This window comes from Squalius cephalus (assembly GCF_949319135.1).
Source record: "Squalius cephalus genome assembly, chromosome: 3".
Taxonomy (NCBI): Eukaryota; Metazoa; Chordata; class Actinopteri; order Cypriniformes; family Leuciscidae; genus Squalius; species Squalius cephalus.
The window spans coordinates 15,902,088-15,923,330 of NC_137124.1; the positions used below are offsets into that span (position 1 = coordinate 15,902,088).

The 21,243-nt window shown below is 38.2% G+C and overlaps 1 protein-coding gene across 1 annotated transcript in view; it reads right to left on the reverse strand.

Annotated features, from left to right (window-relative positions):
* Nucleotides 1–730: 730 nt before the first annotated feature.
* Nucleotides 731–21,243, reverse strand: part of chsy1 (chondroitin sulfate synthase 1) — a 64,260-nt gene continuing 43,747 nt past the window's right edge. The window contains exon 3 of the mRNA XM_079866537.1: nt 731–3,578. Coding sequence (XP_079722663.1) covers nt 1,983–3,578 — 1,596 coding nt within the window. The 3' untranslated portion in view covers nt 731–1,982. The remainder of the gene's footprint in view (nt 3,579–21,243) is intronic.

Consider the following 21,243-nt stretch of genomic DNA (forward strand, 5'->3'; position numbering starts at 1 on the left):
AACATGATCAAAGCGGTTGAGCAATCACATCACAACTGGGTCAGCCAACGCTTTTCAGAAGAAGGAGCTTCATAGAGATTGGAACTAAACCGAGCATTACAGACCGAATGGGACAATGTAAAATTGTAAAACATTCAAGCATGAAAACCTGTTCTAGTAGACCCCAAAACCAAAATCAAGATTTTGAAAAGGGCATAATATGGCCACTTTAAGCTATTGAAAACATTGTTTTATCAACAAATTCAATTGTTCTTTCCTGTCATGATGATGTAAAGCCAGTAAACCTGACATTTTTTACAAGAGATTGGAAATGATACCAGTAAGGGACTGTTTATATGGAGAGAAATACACACATTTTTGTCCTTGTCGCTTTGGATAAAAGCATCTGCTAAATGCATTAAATGTTCATAGTCCTTGAAGAGTCGTTTCACTGCAAAAAGGATGATTCAGATAGAATTCAAAAATACAAGCACGTTGAAACCTTCCTGATTTTCTTGCCACATAGACATCCATTGTGCATCTGTTTGTTTTGGGGTTATCGACAGCACACCACAGATGCTGCTGGTAGATCTCAACTGGTTTTGAATCTGCAACATTCCTTTAAAAGTTGTTTCACTGCATTTGGAAGCTCTAATAAGCAGCTTTAAAAGGCAAATAAATTGGGCTAAAACCTGAAGGCATGGTACATTTTGGTTGAGAAATCAAAACATAATCAACACAATTTTGATAAACATTTTATTAAATATAAAACATTTGTCCCAGTTGTATGGGGGCTAACAGAGAACTGAAGTATGAAAACTCCCCAAAGAAGAAGAAAAAAATAGAAACGACTACTGTGGGAGATTGGTCCTCACATCAGAAGGCGAGGCGGCGGTTTAGGCCGATTTCCCTGTGGAGTGCATGGCTCGATCACAAGAGAATGGCCTGTATGCAACTGTATAAAAAAAATTAAATAACGAACAGGAGCAAACAAACTCGGATCTAATTAAATGAGAAAATAGTTTTCATCATTTTTGTTAAGTGGCTTGTTGTCGACATACTTTCATAGAGCTGTGCAGAATAGAAATCTGGTCATTGGTACCTGCATCCTATAGTACAATTCATGTGTTTTTCCTGCTCCACCTCCTTGTGTTCGGACAGACACATACACGCAAACACACACACACAAGCACGCTCGAAACAATTATCACCTACAGCAAATGTGCAAAAAAAGTCTTTGGTAATCAAAGTAATTCGAGATAGGGAGAGGAAAACGTACAGGAACGAAAACACTATCCATGACAGACGGTTATACAATCTCTAATGTACACAACCTCAGTCCGATATCTTACGAGACTGAACGTTCAATAAATTAGACAGTGGGAATGAATTGGAAAGATCTACATCCAGCAGTTTCATTCACAGAAGTCAATAAAATAAATCAAAATCAATGGAAACAAAACAGTGTTATTATGGATCCCCCCCAGACAAATAAACTGGAAAAAAATAAACGAAAAAGAAAAAAAATGAAACTTTTGATCAATGGCCCTTAATTGTCACAATTAAGATTGTTATTTTATAGATCACCTTTCCCAAGTATCAATCACTTGTTCAAAGCTCTCTGTAAACATTCACAAATAAACATTTACCATTCGCAAGACACCACATGTTCATGACCAAACTCCTCCAACTCCATTGCGACACATTTTCTGGTGAGGTACACAGCAGTCTGTCCGTGAGGTGCCATAAATATAATGCTCAGTATTAAATTCGTAAAATAGATCTCTCGTTGTTGCTCCTCTTACGTCAGTGTTCCTTATTTTAACAATCGGTAATGCTGCTAAAAAAAAAAGATTGAGTCTGAAGGTGTCTTCCTGCTCCTGTACAGTTTACAAAACAAGTTATTTCAAAATATATCCACAGAAGTCTTTTCTGTAAAAAATAAATAAGGTAGTTAAAAAACACCATAAAGAGGAAGACAGATGGGTGTGCGCTTGCAGGGTCTATTCTGTCCTCATTGATTCGTTATTAGAGTTTGAGATCTTTTGGAAGCCGTGGTTGTTCTTCTCCAACCACAGCTCGGCAAGTTGCTGCGTGGAGCCGTGCGAGGATGCTTTGGAGCCCAGGCACATTTTGTACTGCTTGGGATCTAGGTTGGGGTCGCAAACCACGGGGTGGTGGACGTGCACGATGCCAGTGTCCGTGCTGCGGAACAGCTTGATCCCGGACTGGACGAATTTGTTAAAGAGGTCCACGTCCTCCAGTCCCCAACCTTGGATTGAGACGTCAAAGCCACCTGCTTTGACCAAGTCTCCTTTGTAGACACAGACGATCCCAAAACCGTAGTGTCTCCACAAGCCCGTTTTGGATGTGAACACATAGTGGTTGTCGCTGGGCACCTTGCCCGCGTAGACAACCTTTGGGTCGTACTGGCTAAAGATGATGGGAAAGTACGTCTGTTCCCCAAGTATGGTGTTCCCACGACATCTGGTCAAGAAGTCGGGAGTAAACAGTAAGTCCACGTCACAGTAGAAGAGTAAGGAATCATTGGTAAAGTGGGCCGAGCCGACCTCCAGGGCCAGAGCACGGGAGAAAGGGCCAGAAACCGGCTTGATCTCCATATCGGCTTTTGGATACTTCATGTGATACTCTCTCATGAGCTCGATCTGCTTAATGCGCTCCGTGTTGTTGTCCGTGCTGAAAAGAAGAATCAGCAACTTGACGTTCTGGTTGGGAATGAGGCAGATCTTCTCAAAGTTGGCCATGAAGCGCACAAAGATTTCGTAGCGTCCCGCCAGCGGCACAAGGATGTTGATCTTCTTCTCTTTGGGTTCGTGCTGTTCGACGCCTGGGCCGCTCAGCTTGAAAGGGACAAGCATCTTGAGAGAGTTGGACAAGAAGGACAGTGAGTCTGAGTCCTGGTTGATCCTAGCAGCCAGCACTCGGGCATCCATCTCCTCATCTTCCAGGAACTGAATTTTGCTGAAGGTCTGCTGAAGATAAGCGTGCCTCCTCACGGGCACCGTCATGGTCTTCCCCTTGTGCTTCTTGTACAGCAGCAGCAAATCCAGTACGTACTCTGCCCCGTACATGGGGTTAACCCTTCGGTATCCATACTGGATCTCTTTGAAGTCGATGACTCTACCTCGCGTCTTGGCATTGGCGTTAATCATCTCCATTACCTGCATGATGATGTCGTCCAGCGCCATCTTCTGTGAGGAGTCAATGCCTCGTCGTGGAGGCTGTCCGTCCGAGGACGAGAAAATGTACTTGCCCGTGAGGAACTCCCATTCTAGCACCTCCTCACGTTGGTGGGGATGAAAGCGCATGAACGAAGGAGGAATGCCCAATTGGAGGTCTTCCTTGTGCACCTCAGTGTTGCTGTAGCGGCTCATCTGCACAATCTCGCGGTGAAGCTGGATGGTGCGGTGGCGCAGCTCAGCGATCTTTCGGCTCAATATGTAGCTGTGCAGGCGATACTGGTATGGAGGATTCTTGTTGGGGTGAAGGGTTATGGCCCGGTGGATCTTGCTGTTGTGGAGATCACGGATGTAGCCCTTCTTGTTTGGCTCGTAATTTTCATAGAACAGCTGCTGCATCTGGAAAAGAGCAAATGGGTATTAATCCCATGGGTATTAACATATAAATGTCTCAATGTCATAATAGCTCAACTGTGCAATGATGCAAAAGATATATCATTAAAAACTTGAAAAAATAAAAACAAGAAAGGGCATAATGTGTTTTTAGAAAGGCCTCTTGTACCTTATTTTCCAATTAAAGGGCCAAACTGAAATGCAAACAAGCAAGTCTGCCTTAAGACACAGGAGAAGGAAAGTGAGACAGACACAGAGAAGGAAAGTGGCCACCAGACCAATCATGACATCAAAAGCAATACCGTGACATGGGTAAGATTACAGAACAAGTCTTGTCTGAGGATTTTGGAAGATGATACTATCACTAGCACATAGTCACAAGACCTGACTGACCCATTTCTATGCCAGTCCTGTAAAGTGGTTTGTATACATATATACAAGGGCAAAAAATAAATACATAAATAATATAAAAAAAATGTTGCTGTATAAAATATTAGGGGTGTCCAAACGTTTTAAAGGGGGCCAGATTTGATATTGTAGACACAGCTGGGGACAAACCTTCTCCTTCATTTAGGGTTCCAAACTAACATTTAAGACCAGTGATACTAGCACCTGATTTGGTAGCACCACACAAACAGTAACATCCGTAAAAATGTAACAACCTAATTTTTAAAGGGTAAAATGTAATTTAGTCTTACAGAGTTACAACTATACTCTTATTAAAATTAACTACATATATAAAAATATATAGCAATATTGACACTTCAGAGTGATTAAATGCACGAATGATAATAATAATAATAAAGAGCGGGAGGTGCTTGATATTAAAAAGAGTTATAAGTGCAATATATCCCGAAAAAGGAACTCTGTGCGGTGCTCGTTGATTGGTACACTGCCAAAGTAAGCTGCCTCTGTCAGAAGGCGATCATGAATTTGAGATGTGCTCTATGTTAAAAAGTGTTATTAAGCATAATAAGCAGTCTCTCAGGCTGAACTCAGACTCTCATGCTGTCTCAGCATTAAATTGCAAATTCAGTTTTCTTTCATGTCTTATTTCACTTGAATGGTTGAATACACACACACACACACACACACACACACACACACACACACACACACACACACACACACACACACACACACACACAGTTATGTCAAAATGTTGCAATCAAAAAGTTAACAGTCGGGTGAAAACCAGATGTGTATCAGTATAATGGATCTGTGCGTTTGATCTTAAAGTGACAGCAGCCACTGTTTCATTAATGTGAATCAAACAATAAAACAACAACTCTTGCCTGATTTTTTTTTTTTAGCTTTAATAAGAATACATTTATATTTAATTTAATATTCAATTCAATATTTTACTAACAACTGTACTAATTCTTACTACATGGTAAATAAACCTATTGTACCTGAAAAACTTAAATGATATTTTTGTTGTTATATTGTTTTTGTCCTATTGTTTGTAATCTGCTTCATTTTTATTATTTTTAATAACAGAAATGAGATCAAATAACGCATAATAACTATATTGTGATATATCCTTATTGTGAAAAAATTTCTCATATTGTGAAATAAGAATTTGGTTATATTGCCCACCCCTACTGTTAGTAATGATAGAGCAGTTGATAATTGTCCATTTTGAGATAAATAACAATTTTGTAAGTGCTACTTTCATTTCATCAATAGCTGCCATTATATTGCGTGTATTGAGTCATAAAGCTGGTATTAAATCATACCACAAAGACAACAACAACAACTCAAAACCAGTTACGTTCTCCTCTACAATACCCTACAAGTCTGTCTAATCATTTGTGGACCAAGTAATAACCTGTAATCATTGAAGGCAAAACCAGGTACTCCTAACGCCTGCTCTGCTGGCTCTGGTTGAAAGGGTAATAAGGGTGTGAGAGGAACATGGTGCCAATAAGCAGGTTAGAGTGACCTGAGAAATCTGAAGAGCCTGAGAACGTTACACCGCAGTAGCCAGGATTGTTGGAAAACTTCATTATTAGCCACCCTGTAATTATCCCAACTTTGGGTCACTTATTTATTCTTAAAGCACTTCATGACTCATTATAAAAATTCCATGACGGCTATTGATGTGATGAAGCCATTCATTAATGTTTGTAATGTTTGGAGAAAATAACATTGTGTGGCGTCTAAAATAGAAGCAGAATTCGAGGTGCGGTCAAGCAGAGAAGAGGAACTAAAGTTCAGTTTAAACTCAAAATTGGTCCTCGCATGCCAAGACAAGGCAAATCAGTGTTGTTAACAAAATTATAAGAGCGTCTCTTTGCCCCAAAGCTACCACTTACGTTTAATCTTTTAGAAGATGCTCTCACCCAAAACCACTCACAGTGCATCTTTATTATAGATGGTTCCCAAACCTTCAGACCAACAAATTTCCATAATCTTTGCACGTGGATTATTGGAAAATTAAAGTGAATACTGGATAATATTGCACTCACAAAGAGCAATTTATAGACAAGAAGAATGTATATTCACAACAGAAATTTCAATGACTTTTGAAATGAAATTTTTGGAAATCACTTTCCCAGGCCTAGAAAAACCACAAATTTTGAATTTCCAGGTTTTTCATGAGTGTGGGCTATAAAAAGAGTATGATAGGTACTATATTTCTATGTCAGTGGTTGCCATGCTACGGTGTTCTGAGGGGTTTTTACATGCTGTCATGTGGTTGCTAGGGTGTTCTGAATGGTTGCTAGGTTGTACAATACTTTATAACTGCTAAAAACACACCACCAATTAGGTCATGGGATGGATTTACTTTTTTTCACAATACTCTAGAAAGTGTTTCCCATCTGCAGCTCAATGTACTTCAGTTGACACAAATGAAAACATTTAGACTACGCTGACATTAAGATAGCAGACATGTCCCTGCAATTGAGGATGCCAGAGAAATGAACTCAAGCTGCAATCGCTGCATGCCATGGAGCAAATGTGCCATTGCAGTGATAGGACTGTCATACGACGTCCTCGAGCCTAAACAAATACATTACAATCAGACACAATCACTTCATTCCCACAGATAAATCCACCCAGGCATATATGACAGCATCAGCCTGTTTTCTGTCAGGGCACGATGGGTTTCCATTACTGCCTATAACAGCCAGCTAAAGCGAGAGAGTTTGTATAAAAAAAAAAATTTAAAAAAAATAAAAACCGTACAAAAGGAACAGCTCATCCAAACAATTGAAATGTACATAATTTACGCGCTCTCATGTGAATTATTCCTTTAAACCAAAGGAAACACTTTGCATATGAGGACAATAATCATTTGAGCTATAAAAAGAGCCAATAAATAAATATTGTAAATAAATGAATTGAATATATAATCAAACATGCAAGTACAGCTCCTATCTCTTTGAATGGGGGGACATTAAATTCTCCCCAGCCATTTACCAAGCTTACGATTAAATTTCATATTTGAAATCACTAATGAATTAAGTTTCTAAACACTCAAAACATTGCAAAAAAACTGCATTTTTTAGGGACATTTTCATCCAATGTGCATGTGCAGTCCTAAGTGTGCGTCTCAGAAGACTGTTTGTTTCAATAGCAACTGGAGCTTTTAACGGCAGCTGACTTTACCAATCAGCGATTGGCTCTTTTATTTAGAAGGCGGGGCTTATTCCGCCATATTGTGCGTTCCACTTTCTCCCATTCATAAGTAATAGTGCGCCGTCCATATATCTAAAGTCTTTGTTTACATTTAACAGACAGCAAGAGAGCGGAAAAAAAAGAATTAGTAGTACACAAAAACAGAGCGTGTCCTAATCTGACACTCATCGTTGCCGGTGGCATGAAGACAACAGGATCAGTGTAAGACAGCTCAGAGATGCTACATCTAAACACAGACAAATGTTGGACTTATCCTGCAAAAGGTCAGTACGCTCCGTTTCCCCTTTAAACACACTGGGAGTTTTGTTTGGCAGAGGAGCCAATGTTGAATGAAATCAAAATTGACCCTATTTACATTCTTAATAAATCATTTAGTTGAATATCTTGTTTTGAAATGCATCAGGTTATGAAGTAAAATGTTTTGTTAAGTGTTGTAAAGGGTTTTTATGCAGACGTCAACATTTTCCATTTATTTCTTTAACAGCATTGATTGATTTTGACATACAGCTAATTCCCATGGTCCTGTACTCTCCACAGGCTCCACGGCAGATCTGTTATGACAGACCACCGCTCCCGAGTGTTGGGTGACTCAAGGATTTGTTCCGGAATGGTAATTAGTGTGGGAATGTACGGCAAGTGAAATCTGACATGGAGAAGCACATCCTGCCACTGGAGCATGTGATGCAAGATTACAGCTCAAATTCAATCCGTCTGAACTGACAACAGCTCTGATAACAGAGAAATACGACACGTTATGCTTGCTGGTTTTAAATTGCAGCTGGTAAGAAAATGTGACTTATTTCTCCTCTTTTGCAAAGGCTAACTTCATCATTTAAAATCAAATTTGCACAATCACGGTTTGAATGCACACTGTATTACAGTTAGATTACAGTGTATTACAACACTGTATTTTTGGCTTGTTTACCAGTAACAGGGTGATTATAGGTAACTAAAACTAGAACCATAAAAAACATTTTTGTTACTTGAATAAAATAAACGTTAAAGGAGAACTCGGCAACTCTAGCGAACTCTAGTCACTTCTTCGCTGATTTTCCCTATTGTTGTCGCATGTTTTCCCCACGAGCTCCCCCTACAGCTGTGGGGGGGCGTATATTTCACAACACGGACGTAAAAAACTCAATTGCGGCGGCCTCCTCCCCCTCTCTACCGCTGCTCATGTGCGTTTGTTATGATCGGAGCAAGCCAACTGTATCGTGTGGAGCTATGTCTACCGAGGTGGGTAATCTGGTAATACATCATACATGCGTGTGTGTTTATGTCGAATTGCCGTAAAGCAATTCGTGTTTCGCGCTCGCGCTCGTTCTCGTTCTCGCTTTTCACGAGACTTCCAATTTCTGTCTTACCGGGACGGCAGTCCCCAAGTTGCAAGGTTGGTTTTCCACCTGGGAACGCTGGGGGGAGCAGGGAAAGTCATCAATATCACCAGAATAGGTTGTTTAACCATCCAAATGATTTCTAGACAGTTTTATTAAGTTAAAAAAGTTACCAAGTTCTCCTTTAACTGAAATAAGTCTTATTTTTCTTCTTTTGATTTCAAACAGCCCCTCTGGAATCATTACTTTTTTAAATCTCTATATTTCTCTTTTTTTTGCATGTTAATATAATTTCCAGAGAGTCCGTCTCATATTGTAAGTAGAGCGAACGGCCAGGCAGTGATGCGTGGCAATTTCGGTCCTGTGATGCAATTAATCAGCCTGTGAGTGCGTCTGACCGGAGAGGGTCTTAAACATGCCAGAGCCAGTGGGACTACTCTAGGATTTATCTGCTGATGAATAAGCAACTTCACAGCTCAGCCAGCCGGAAACACAAGCAGAATCAAAGTCATATGTGTGACGCAACAACGAAGAGCTCGTCCCCTACCGATCCCAGGCAAAAAAATTAAATCGTCCAATTGAGCTGGAACATTTGCCAGAGTTAACTCAGAGCACTGTGAAGTAAAACAATGGTAATTCTTTCCACTATTTAATGGGAAGCGATTACTCCTGATGTTAAACACGTGTCAAAGCTGATTTGATGGCTGAGCACTTTACAGTGCTGGTGAGCATCAAAAACAGATGGACTGTTTCTCTGAAATATCTGATGCATGATGGTGCAGCACTGGATGGAAAAACTATACGTTTACAAATATATTACGTGAAAAACTACACTGAAACATTTAAGGACAAAACAGCACATGTCAGGGAAGATACAAAGTATTTTCGGATTGAAAAATGAATAAAATCTATATAAATGTTCAGATATGAGCAAGACCGAAGAACATCACATTACTGTGGATGAATGCAAGGTTGTTAATGGGAGGGTAATACTACATGTAGAACTGTTTTCCAATGCCGCTTAAACCACTCAAATTAAAAATGAATGTAACAATATTAATAACATAATAAAATTGTCTCAGAGTAGTGTTTACTCCCACTTCCAGCACTTTTCTCTTGACATTCACATCTCAGTTCTTGAAGTCGGGTTGCAGGCTGCTTGCGAGAGGACGTGAATAATGGTGATTTCGCCACTCCTGCCTCTGTATGATCAATGTTTTTGGTCTGGGCCTGAACTGGCACGCTTTATCTTGCGTTTAGGAACGTTGAATAAAAACACGTCATCAATCCACATTCAAAATCATCATTATGCAACACACACAATGACGCAAATGAAGCAGCTTCCTCTGCATCACTGTGAAAAAGGCTTGTTGACTGAGAACAAGAAATGTCCTTGAACCAGAAAGAGAGAGAGAGTGTGGAATGAAACCGCGAGGAGATGCCAAAGTATCGCCCGTCTGGTTTTGGAGGTCATCGGGTCTCATCAGCAAAGAAGAAGCCATTCATTTGGCCAGAAAGTTACGTGGTCACAGAAAAGAATTATGCAAATTGGTTGACGGTATAAAAAGTGCTGAATGCAATTTGTATGATGCAAAAACTTTTTAAAATTGAATAACTGAATTACTGCTGTCGTGATTAATAGAAAACTAATATAAACATCCCTTTTAAACAAAATTCTGTTTACCAAAAGCTTTCTGCAGGAAAACACTAATTTCAACAAGTAAATAGTGAAGGCTTTCATAAATAAATCCCAATCTATCCAATGTTTACACAGTCATTTGTTAGATTTAACTTGCCATTCTTTTCAATGTACTTAAAATTATAATATAAAGTATATTAGACTAAATGATTTTTTTTTTACCATGTAAAACAAACAAATAAATATAATCGTACCTATGAAATACTAAATAACATAATACATTTCTATTATCAAAATAAATAATGAAATAAATAAATGAAATGTAATAGTTTCTATGAAATAACAGTCCATTTCTATTAACATAATAACAAATAAATATATATAAAAATAAATCATACCTATGAAATACTAAACATACTAAATTATTATTATTTAAATATAATAAATAGAAAAATAAATAAATTGTACCATAATTACTATGAAATACTAAGTAACATACAAAAATTCTATTCAAATAATAATAATAATAATAATAATAATAATAATAAAAAATGACTAACATAAAAATGTAATCGTACCTATGAAATAAACAAATTTTATATTAGGGCTGGGCGATATGGCTGAAAACTGTATCACGATATAAGTGTTTCATATCGGTCGATATCGATAATTATTGAATTTTTTTATAACATATTTAAAATAAGGACCAGTCCAGGAGACAAATATATTACATTTAAAGATTTTTTATTTTAAATTTAACTGATTATAATCCCATCAGTTATAAAGGCAGAAATGTCAACACGACCATGGAAAACTCAAAAGTCTAAAATCACAATGAACACTTAACAATTATCTCTTAACATTAAGGTGCAAAATTAAAGAATACGTAAGAAATGCTTTATAAAGGGGTGGGCGAAATGGCAAAAATATAATATTACGATTTCTTTCAGGAAAATCACGATTCACGATTTTATCACAATTCTTTTTTATGTTGGTTTTACTATTTTGTGACTGAGCATTACAGCCAAACTAATGTCCATATTTTAAAAACAAAGCCTTAGGTAACAAAATATAAAATAAAAAAGAATGGCAGACAGGGGCGAAGATAAAAAATGTTCTCATTATTTTCTTTGTTATTAAATATTAAGATCAAAGATACACATTACACATACACAACTTAATATACAAATTAAATAAACAGTGCTTTATGTTTTCAGCTACTGTAGGTGTGTTTAACAGTAGCATTGCAGAAAGTAATTAAATATGATGAACAAATATGAAAATAAAACAAAACAGACTTCACTGTATAAATTATACATTGATACTTATTAAAGCTATTAATAAAGTTATCAGTCAAGAGCAGTGAGTGATTTTCTCTTTACATTTTGTTGTTTTATTAACAATAAAGGGATAGTTCTCCTAAAAATTATAATTTTCATAATTTACTCTCTCACGTTGTTTTAAACTTGAATAAGTTTCTTTCTTCTGTTGAAAATAAAAGTTATTTGGAAGAATGACCAACAGTTGATGTACCCGAGTGACTTCCATAGTATATTTTTCTCCTATGGAAGTCAATGGGGACCAGCTACTGTTTGGATACCCACATTCTTCAAAATATTAATATTAGAAAATATTAGAAGGAAATGAATACAGGTTTGGAACAACATTAGAGTGCGTAAATAATGAGATAATTTTTATTTTTGGGTGAACTATCCCTTTAAGGACAAGCGGCAGCGTGTTTACTATTACTACTGTCTCTTTAAGAGCTGCGCGCGACGCGTCTATTATACACGCATTTGACATGCAGATTTTCTCTCAATTTTCTCAAGTTTGCTTTCACTTTAGACATATCCGACTAGTTTATGTAAACCTTGTGTGTATATAACAGTATTAGCACAATAAGACTCGAAAGATAACTTAGTCCAGTATCCAGGCGCTGGTAGACAGGCTTTTAGTGCATGTGAGCTTCACATGTACGCGCTGAGAAACGCACACGTTAGAACAGCGCATCAGCAGCACGCGAATAACAGAGAAACTGACGACGGTCTTGCATAATCTGCAGACGACATTGGTCTGACTACGGTCAGACTTGAAGTCAGGAGAGCTGACTTTTCCTGTTTTATCTAGTTACTAGAGAGTGAGTGCCTTTGTTCATGCAATCAAACTTACTTTGCTGGTTTCTTCCGACGGAAAAAAAAAAAATTATCGAACGTTTTATCGAACGCATTTTTTATTGATATTGATTACGTGTCTATCGCGATACATATCGTTATCGTTTTATCGCCCAGCCCTATTTTATATTATTAAAAACATCTTTTACGTGTAATTTAACATCAGCCACAATGGAACAACAGGTGAAACCATACGAAATGCGCTCACCTCAAAAAGGCCTCAGTAACCAGTTTTAATAAAAAGCCAACAATTTGTCCATCAATGCCCTTGAATCGGACGACTCTGGCCAAGAATCGGCCCCATTGACATGCCGTGGGAGTCTGTCACAAAGGACGGTCTCAGAAGATGATGAAGGGTGAGCAGAGGTGGACGCTTCTGTCACTGCCCCCTTTATTGGATCGATTCATGGAGCTTGACACAGATATTCAGCTCTGATAATTGGCCTCATCCAACACCTGTCAGCTGAACGGCTCCACGCAGAGAAGAAAGAGCAGCGGAGTGGGACGTTAATAGGTATGGATTCTGTGAGCGCAGGCAACCTGTCAAGGTCTCCTCATTAACATCTGCTGAGGTACTCGGAGAATAATCAAATCTGGCTACCACTGAGACTCCAGTGATGTCAGGTGGTGTAGTGATGTACCGGTGTGCTCTTTGACCTTCCTTGACTGCTGTGGTTAAGCGGGGGAAACCGGCCTTGACTTAGGCTAAAGACAAACACGGATGCTGGAGCTAAACTCTGGAAAGCATCATGGGACGTTATTCAGAGATATTTGAGAAAGACTGTATGGTGTGGTTGACACTCAGTGGGGAAGATGTTGAAAGTCAGGACTGAGCATTGAGCAAGTACTCGCATCCAAACGTCTTTCATCAAAATCATATTTATTTAACACAGATTTATTGTACTGTAACCAAAACGGACCATAGATGCATGAGCGCATGTGAAGAATGGATAAAGATCGAGTCAGTCATCACCAGTCATATGAAAAAGGCTCCAGTTTCCGTCATAAATGTTGTGATGACAGGAATCCAAGTTGGGTGTTTCCCCCTTCTGATTTCTATTTAAAAGTCACAATAAAAGGCCTTTCTCTTCCCAGAAACTATGCATGACTTATCGTTGATCGAAAGGAACCAGACTTTTAGGTCATCATATGGATGACAGGCACGTACAAGACACAAATCAATAAAAGATTGCAATTGCAGTTTAAGGCATACAATGTCGTATGTTGATCTAAGAAGTTCAAGGACAGTAATTTATTTCCATTTAAACCAACAAATCAGCAAGATACAATTGCTATTTTTAGTTTTTTTATTCTATATTGCCTATTTTACAAAATCTTTGAATGTGGCACATCCAATCAGAATTATTACAAGTCAGAACTATTATAAAACTGTTTTATTGTTTGGAGGATCAAGCATTAGATAACTATAAGCTATTTTTGCACTGATGCCATACTATAAAACTCTATAAAAATGTATTTTCCAGCAAAAATAACTAAAACTACTCATACTATGCTGAAAGGTTTTATTCATACAGCCTATTTTATTCAGTATTTCTTGGCATTACTTAATTACAAAAAAAGGTTTTAATGTTTAAATCTTGATCTGAAGATGCTAGAGACCAGACAAAATAAAGCAGATGCCTTTGTGAAACAGTTCTGATATTAAAACGGGCCAGATTGGTGTTCGATGGATAGGAAAACAAATCAATCAAGCCCTTATCTTGTTCCATGGCGCTTATCAAGAGAATACAGTGAATACAATACGGAAGCTATCAGTGGAGATAAGACAGCACTGAGAAGAGCCTCCTGAAGAGACTCTAACAGATGCCACGCTGCACACCGGCTACTCAATAACAGTCACACACACACTGAAACTATTATACCCCTTGGCCAAAGTGCAGCCAGGGACGATTCAGACCACTCGACCTGAGATTAGGCCTTAGTTCAATTAGTACATCTAAGTAGCTTTTATAAACGTGCCTTAGAAAAAAACATTACTGGTGTGCATCTTGAGTCAAAACATTGCCACTGGCATATTTTAAGAGATATCACTGCAAGTTGCTTTCAGTTAAGACAACTCAAACATGCATTTTAATCTGGGACTAGCTTAAGCCTCATCTGTGAAACTGGGGGTTAAAGTGGTGAAGTTAAACCAGCATTATTGGCAAGGGCTGTCCTGACGTCTAGTCGCATCTGGCCACTTAAACTCAAGACCTCATCTATTCAGTCGCAGACTCGTTCGTCTCTTTGTTCGATTTTCCTTTGCATTACTTTATTAAGAAAGCTTTTCATTCTGCACCAAGAGAAATTGTGTTTGCAGCAAATGTACTATTACAATCAATTTCCAAATGACTATAATACAAAGAAAACTGCCTGTCCGCTGACAGAATATATACTGAGGCTGGCACTTTTGTCTTTGGATAATTGAGTTACAAAGCTCTTCAATTTGCAATAACCAGCCCCGTTCCTTGGTGGGATGGTGCAGTAAGCTGTACCCCTATAAAGTCAGATTCCCGTCTCTGGCAGTAGCAGCCGCTGCAGAGGGAACACTAAATCTAATAGACTGTGGGAGTAAAGGGAGATGGCGTTAAAAAAAAGTAAAGAAAAAAGCACAACTTTGGAAAGTCTGACTTATGAATAGAGGAAATTCCATATCAACACAAGGCTAGGATTGAACCTCAAAGTAGGACAGGAAGTAGAGGGAGAACAGTAGCAACCCGCTTTGTGACGGCCAACATTGTCCAGTAATTAGAAAATGAAGAAAGAAAATAAACTTGTGCCTGGTGTGGATTTAAAAGCAGAATTGCAGCATAGAAATCAGGCCAGAGTCAGACCAAAACAAAGAAAAGCATAATAAATAGTTTATAATGCCGTCGATGTAAAATCTAAAGGGGAGGGGGACAACATTTCAATTATATAAAATGTTAAATACGGTTATATTTTGCAAAAGAAAATGAAGCCTAGTAACCTATTACAATCTTTTGCATTTTCAACAATTAAGGATTTATATATATATATATATATATATATATATATATATATATATATATATATATATATATATAGTGAAGTGAAGTGCTGAGGAACCCTAAAGCTCAAATCTTGAGCGAGGTGCTCTTTGGATGAACTGGTCAATTCTGAAAAGCTGCTGCTTCATGCTTTCAGAATCTCAGCACATCTGAAACCCCAGAGGACTCAAGAAAACCGTGTTGCTGCTGCATGGCAGACACACACCAGAAGGGCTCATCTTTGATATCTCTATTTGAAATGGCTTCCATCCAAAGACAATGATGTTGAGCAGCACATGATAGTGACGGCTGTACAACACAGAGCCACTCAGCTACGCTGACTCGAAAACACAACGAGATACCAAAGAGCACATATGCATAAAGATAACCATAAATAAAACATGCAGGGATAATGTACAGTAAGCCGGCATAACAAACCGTGATGTGAAGAAAAAGTGTCTTGTATCACCCTAAAGCGGTTTATTTTGCAATAACAACCGGAGAATTGTACATTTTTAAGCTCATTACACGGCAACTTAATAAATAAATAAACGCATGGACATGAAATATTGATTTGAGTTGAAATTAAAACATTGGCAACGGTCAATTATACAGTTAAGTGGTCCAATCAGAATCAAGTATTTCAGAAAGCCATGTAATATGCATAATCAAATTGTTGCAGCTCTAAAATGAGTCTTAAAAAGCCCACATACACACACCTGTCCTGCACAAACGGACATCTTATACCAAAGACTTTAGATATACAAAGCACTCATATTACTTATGAATGGGAGAATATGCAACACACAATATGACGGAATTTGTCCCACCTTCTAAATAAGAGAGTCAATCGTCAATTAGTGAAGTCATTGCACCACTGCAGCTGCTATTAAAAGTTTCCAGAAGCTATAGAAAAAGTCAGTGTGATTCATGCTTAGGACTGCACATGCACATTGGCAGGACAAACATGAAACAAAAGGTTTTTTATTGCTATTTAAGGATACAAAATTTATGGAACATTTCATGTCAGATTTTGTAGCTGATTTGAAATAGGTTATTTAAATGTGAGATTAGCAAGTAGTTTTTGAGATTTCAGTGTTTCCCCATTCAAGTAGATAAGACCAGTCTTGAATGCCCAAAATAACTGCCTGGAGCAAAAAGCCAAAAGGCTTTCCTTGAAAAAGACTTTGCTTAAACGTGTCATGCTGAGAATCATCCACTGGTTAGGTTAATGAATTCACATTGCTGTTGCTGCTACTGCCTGCCACAGGAGGCGATGCGTTACAGCGGTTTTACTGCATAACTGACTCTCAGCCGTGGTAAAACTGCTGTAACGCTTCACCTCCTGCAGATTATTGTTTAATAAATATAATGGTCTCATGTATAAGAGCTTGAGCACAGGTCTGTATATGCTTTCATCAGACACTATCTGAATTCATTTTGTTCTGCACGGTCACACCGAACAGCAAAGCCAATAAACCAGCTGCCAAGCTCTGTGTGAAAAATTACAAACAAGAAGAGCTGTATAATAAGTCATAAAACACTGAACAGTCAATGTCCGTAGCCAAGCACAGGGGAGACCGGGGCAAACTATACCACTTTTTTACTTCAGTTGTCCTCTAGTAAAGGACAAATTAGATAAAGGTAAAACAAAAACATCTAATTGTATTTCATAATTGTATCTATTAATTAACATAGGAAAAAAGCATATAGGCTATAATAGCATTAGACCACATCTTAAATTTTGGGGGAAATGCTTTAATAATTTGCGTCAATCTTAAGGAAATAAATGTATTCATATTATTGGCAATGTAATAAGTACGATTGTAAAAAAAAAAAAAAGAATACTTTTATTCACCTAAGACACATTAAATTGCTAAAAAGCAAAAGTAAAGACATTTATAATGTAACAAAAGATTTCTATGTCAAATAAATGCTGAGATTTAATTTCAAAGAAAGGGAGCTATGACCAAAATCTTCTCACAGAAAGGCTAAATTTAGTCTTTTTTGCTGAATATTCAACCCAAAAATGTTTAATGGTCCTTTATAGCAAATTAATGTAGACTTTTTAAAAAAATGTTTTTAAGAGCTTCCCAAAACATTTTTTTATTACGTATATTCATGAACATTTCTATTTTCCAGCCCTATCTTGAAATTAAACATCTTGCCATGATGAAAGTGAAAAGAGTGAAAGAGCAAATTAAAGGTGAAATGTATAGAAATTATATTTATATTCAAACAGAGGAGATCACGTTCAGTCAGCTTCGCAATAATTATTTAGACTTAAATGGCCCATCATTTATATGATTCAGTGCAATATAGACACATTAAACCACAGTGAGGTGATGCAGGAAATGAGATAACACAGTACAATGGTGCATTACATCTACATTTCATGGTGGGCTGAGGCACTATGCAATAAACTCAACAGTTCAAACTAGATTTATGAGACCATTCAGCAATGACTCCCTTTCCTTTTTTTCCCTGTACAGATGAACCTCCTGCTTTAACTGTATCTGTGTTTCTCTTTTAGCCTACAGTATGTTAACTCACGGTCTGACACCTCTACTCCAGAGAGAATGATAGTGCCGAGGAAATTCCTTCACTGACCGCAAGTTGGAGCGTCCCACAGCCTTCATTTCATTCCTGGCCTGTTCGTCATGGAGGCTTCTTCATGATGAGCAGCTGAATTAATGAAATCTGGTTAGGTGGGGTCTGGGGTTTATAGGCCAGATTACTCAACATGTGAGACGAGGAAGAGGGGGAAAACCTAAAACCTTGTTATGATCTTCAAATATATAAATAAACAAATAAATTAATATTTCCTCTCTTATGTATTTGTATATACACGGCATACCCTCCAGAATGGTTCGGTAGACCTTGGCAGTGAAGCGCCCATCAAGCACAGTTGGGAATGATATTGCAGCCCAAACCATCACTGGTCAACCCCCTTGCTTCACTCTGGGCATGTCACAGTCTGGGTGTTAAGCCTCTTTGGGGCTTCTCCACATCGTAGCTCCCACGGATGTGGGAAAGACAATGAAGGTGGACTCAGAGAACAATACATGTTTCACATTGTCCACAGCCCAAGATTTGCACTGTTGGCACCAGTAAAACCGACGTTTGGCATTGGCACGAGTGACCCAAGGTTTGGCTATAGCAGCCCGACCATGAATATTGACTGTGTAGCTCTCGACTAACAGTTTTGATGGAAACAGGAGAGTCAAAGTGGCATTTAATTCTACATTGAGTTGGGTAGCTGTGGTTTTGTGTTTTTTGGATACAATCCGGGTTAGTGCCTGGACATCCCTTTCAGACATATTATTTTTTCATCGACAGTTACTCCTGTTGGATATGGTTTGTCATACATGGTGGTATGCACAAATTAACCTGGATACAATAGCTCTCAATACACCACAAAGACTTGCTCTCCTGGTCACAGATGAGCCAGCGAGACACACACTAACAATTTGTCTTCTTTGAACCATTGCAATATTTTATGCACTGCTGTGCTGTTGCTCAACTTATTCAACCTTCACACTCAGGTCCTACTGAAGATTGGCCATCAAGTCAAGCACATATAGGCATGATACCTCCAACACTATATTAGCCAATGTTTCAGTTTCACTGTCCTAAAATATAAATATTAAAGGTAAAACTGATTTATCCAAATCTAAATTTTGATTGGGCTCACATTGTTTATTTGCATAAAGCCCAACTTCATTGTATCGCTTACAGCTTCAGGCGCTCAGGTTGCCTCATATCGCCAAGTCTCATTGAAAATGAATGACTTCAGTTCAGTGTGACGGTCAACAAGTGTGACAAATCAACATAAAAACTAAGTGCAAGACAACAACAACAAAATATAATGTCTGACTGCAGAAAAAAATCAGCCTGGTAGAGAAAGAGGTATGTCTCATATTTATCACATCTAGTAGACAGGGTGAACAGGCTTATGAAGAGTGTTGCTGACATACAGACAGGACTATTCCTCCCTGAACTGTGGATAACAGTGAGAGAACTGTGCTATAAAGCCAACCACACTACTGTCTTAAGAGGCATCAGCTCTAAGCTGCATTACGGTCCAATGAATATGTAAGACTTGAGAAATTAGATAAATGCCAGGCAGTCTACTTGAGGAACGACCACTCTCTGAGAGAACAAAAGGACCTTTCTGGAAATTAACATTTGAACTCTCTCTTGTGAAACTAGCACCATCATTCAAGACGCAAGCCTCAACTAAGCAATCCTAATCTACACATTTCTTCCCCTCTTCCCCCATCCCTCATGCTGAGATCACCAAAATTCACCCAAGAATCTATATGGTGAATAATTATCATACAGTATTACATGTTTGGTAATATTGTTTGAAATGTCTCAGTGCAACTGGTACAAAGGTCTCATTCCCAAAGAAGTAAAACAAAATAATAATAAGGTAATAAGGTTTTTAAGAGTTTATAGATAACTGGCACACAGAGGAGGGTGGGTCTCTAGACAAATGGCCTCCTACTCCCAAAAGGTGTCAACTCTGAATGTAAATTCCCATTGTTAGCAGATGTTTCCATGTGAAAGAAGTTTCGGTCTATATAATGAAATGCAACTAGAGGATCAGCACGATTCTGTAACCCAGATCAGCCCGAGATGCGAAGTGTAAGCAAAACACTTTGCATCATGTATTTTATAATGTCAAGGCATTGCATCTTCTCTCTTTATTCCAGAGCATTTGATGTTTGTATCTATTATCTTTGAACTGATTATGAAATTGACCTGATACATTTACCTGACATGATAAATTGTAAACATTTGATTTTATTCTAATCGACTCCATTCGCTCACATTTAATGATGCACAGATATCATTAAAACCTTTTCATTTATGGAGTCAGATGAAATAACGAGGTAATAACATTTGAGAAAATGTATTTTATTTAAATCAAAATACTTTGCCGCGAGAAAAAACAGTAACACGCAGAGACCTTACCCGCTGACCGGATGCCTCCAATGGGCCGAAAGAGCGCAGGGCCGCAGGCTTACAAATATTTGTCCAAAAACTTTAAACCCACACGCCCACTGCACAAAGACACGGTATTCAATAACCTAAAATCCCTTTTGTTCCTCACAGTTTTTATGAAGCTGAAATGCTTTAGACAAACAGAGAGAGGGAAGATATACCCATAAACCCATGGGAACACCTCTGTGTGCGATATATGACGCATTAACCTTTTGTTGTTGCACCTCTGAAGTGTTTGCGCAGGACACATAGTATGCCACAAATTGCTGTGACCAAATGAACAGTGTTGGGTGAGGAACACTTGATACAGGGACAAATATCAGGTTTTGTCTCTTAAAGGTGCCCTAGAATGTGTTGAAATAATATTTTAATTTTGTCCCTGATATCTACATAGAGGGTATGTGGCTTAAAAAGCCATTTAAAATGTCCAGAAAAGGTTTTACAGGTCAATTTCCAACCCTATAAATTGGCCCTAGAATGGTCTGTTTTTACCTTATTTGGAAGGGTCATGAATAGTAATGAGGAGTTCTGCTCTGATTGGCTCTTTCATTGCGGGCTCATTACAAAAGCTCAGAGAGTCACAGCAAACAGGTCCGACGTGCAAATGGAGAGACTCGGTGTACAACCGTATATGTTTGAGCCGGTTTCAGACGACGATGCAGAGTTTGAGGAACAAGCGGTTGTTTGTAGAATGCATAGAATCCCATAGAGAGAGGATGAGCTCCCATGAAAGCAGTAAAATCATACACCTGTGGGGGTCTCTAAAAATCATCAGCACCATTATTTTAAATTACAAATAAAGCACTTTTTCCTTCAGACTAGCATGACTTAAAAGATAGGACAAGATGCCAAACACATGGATCT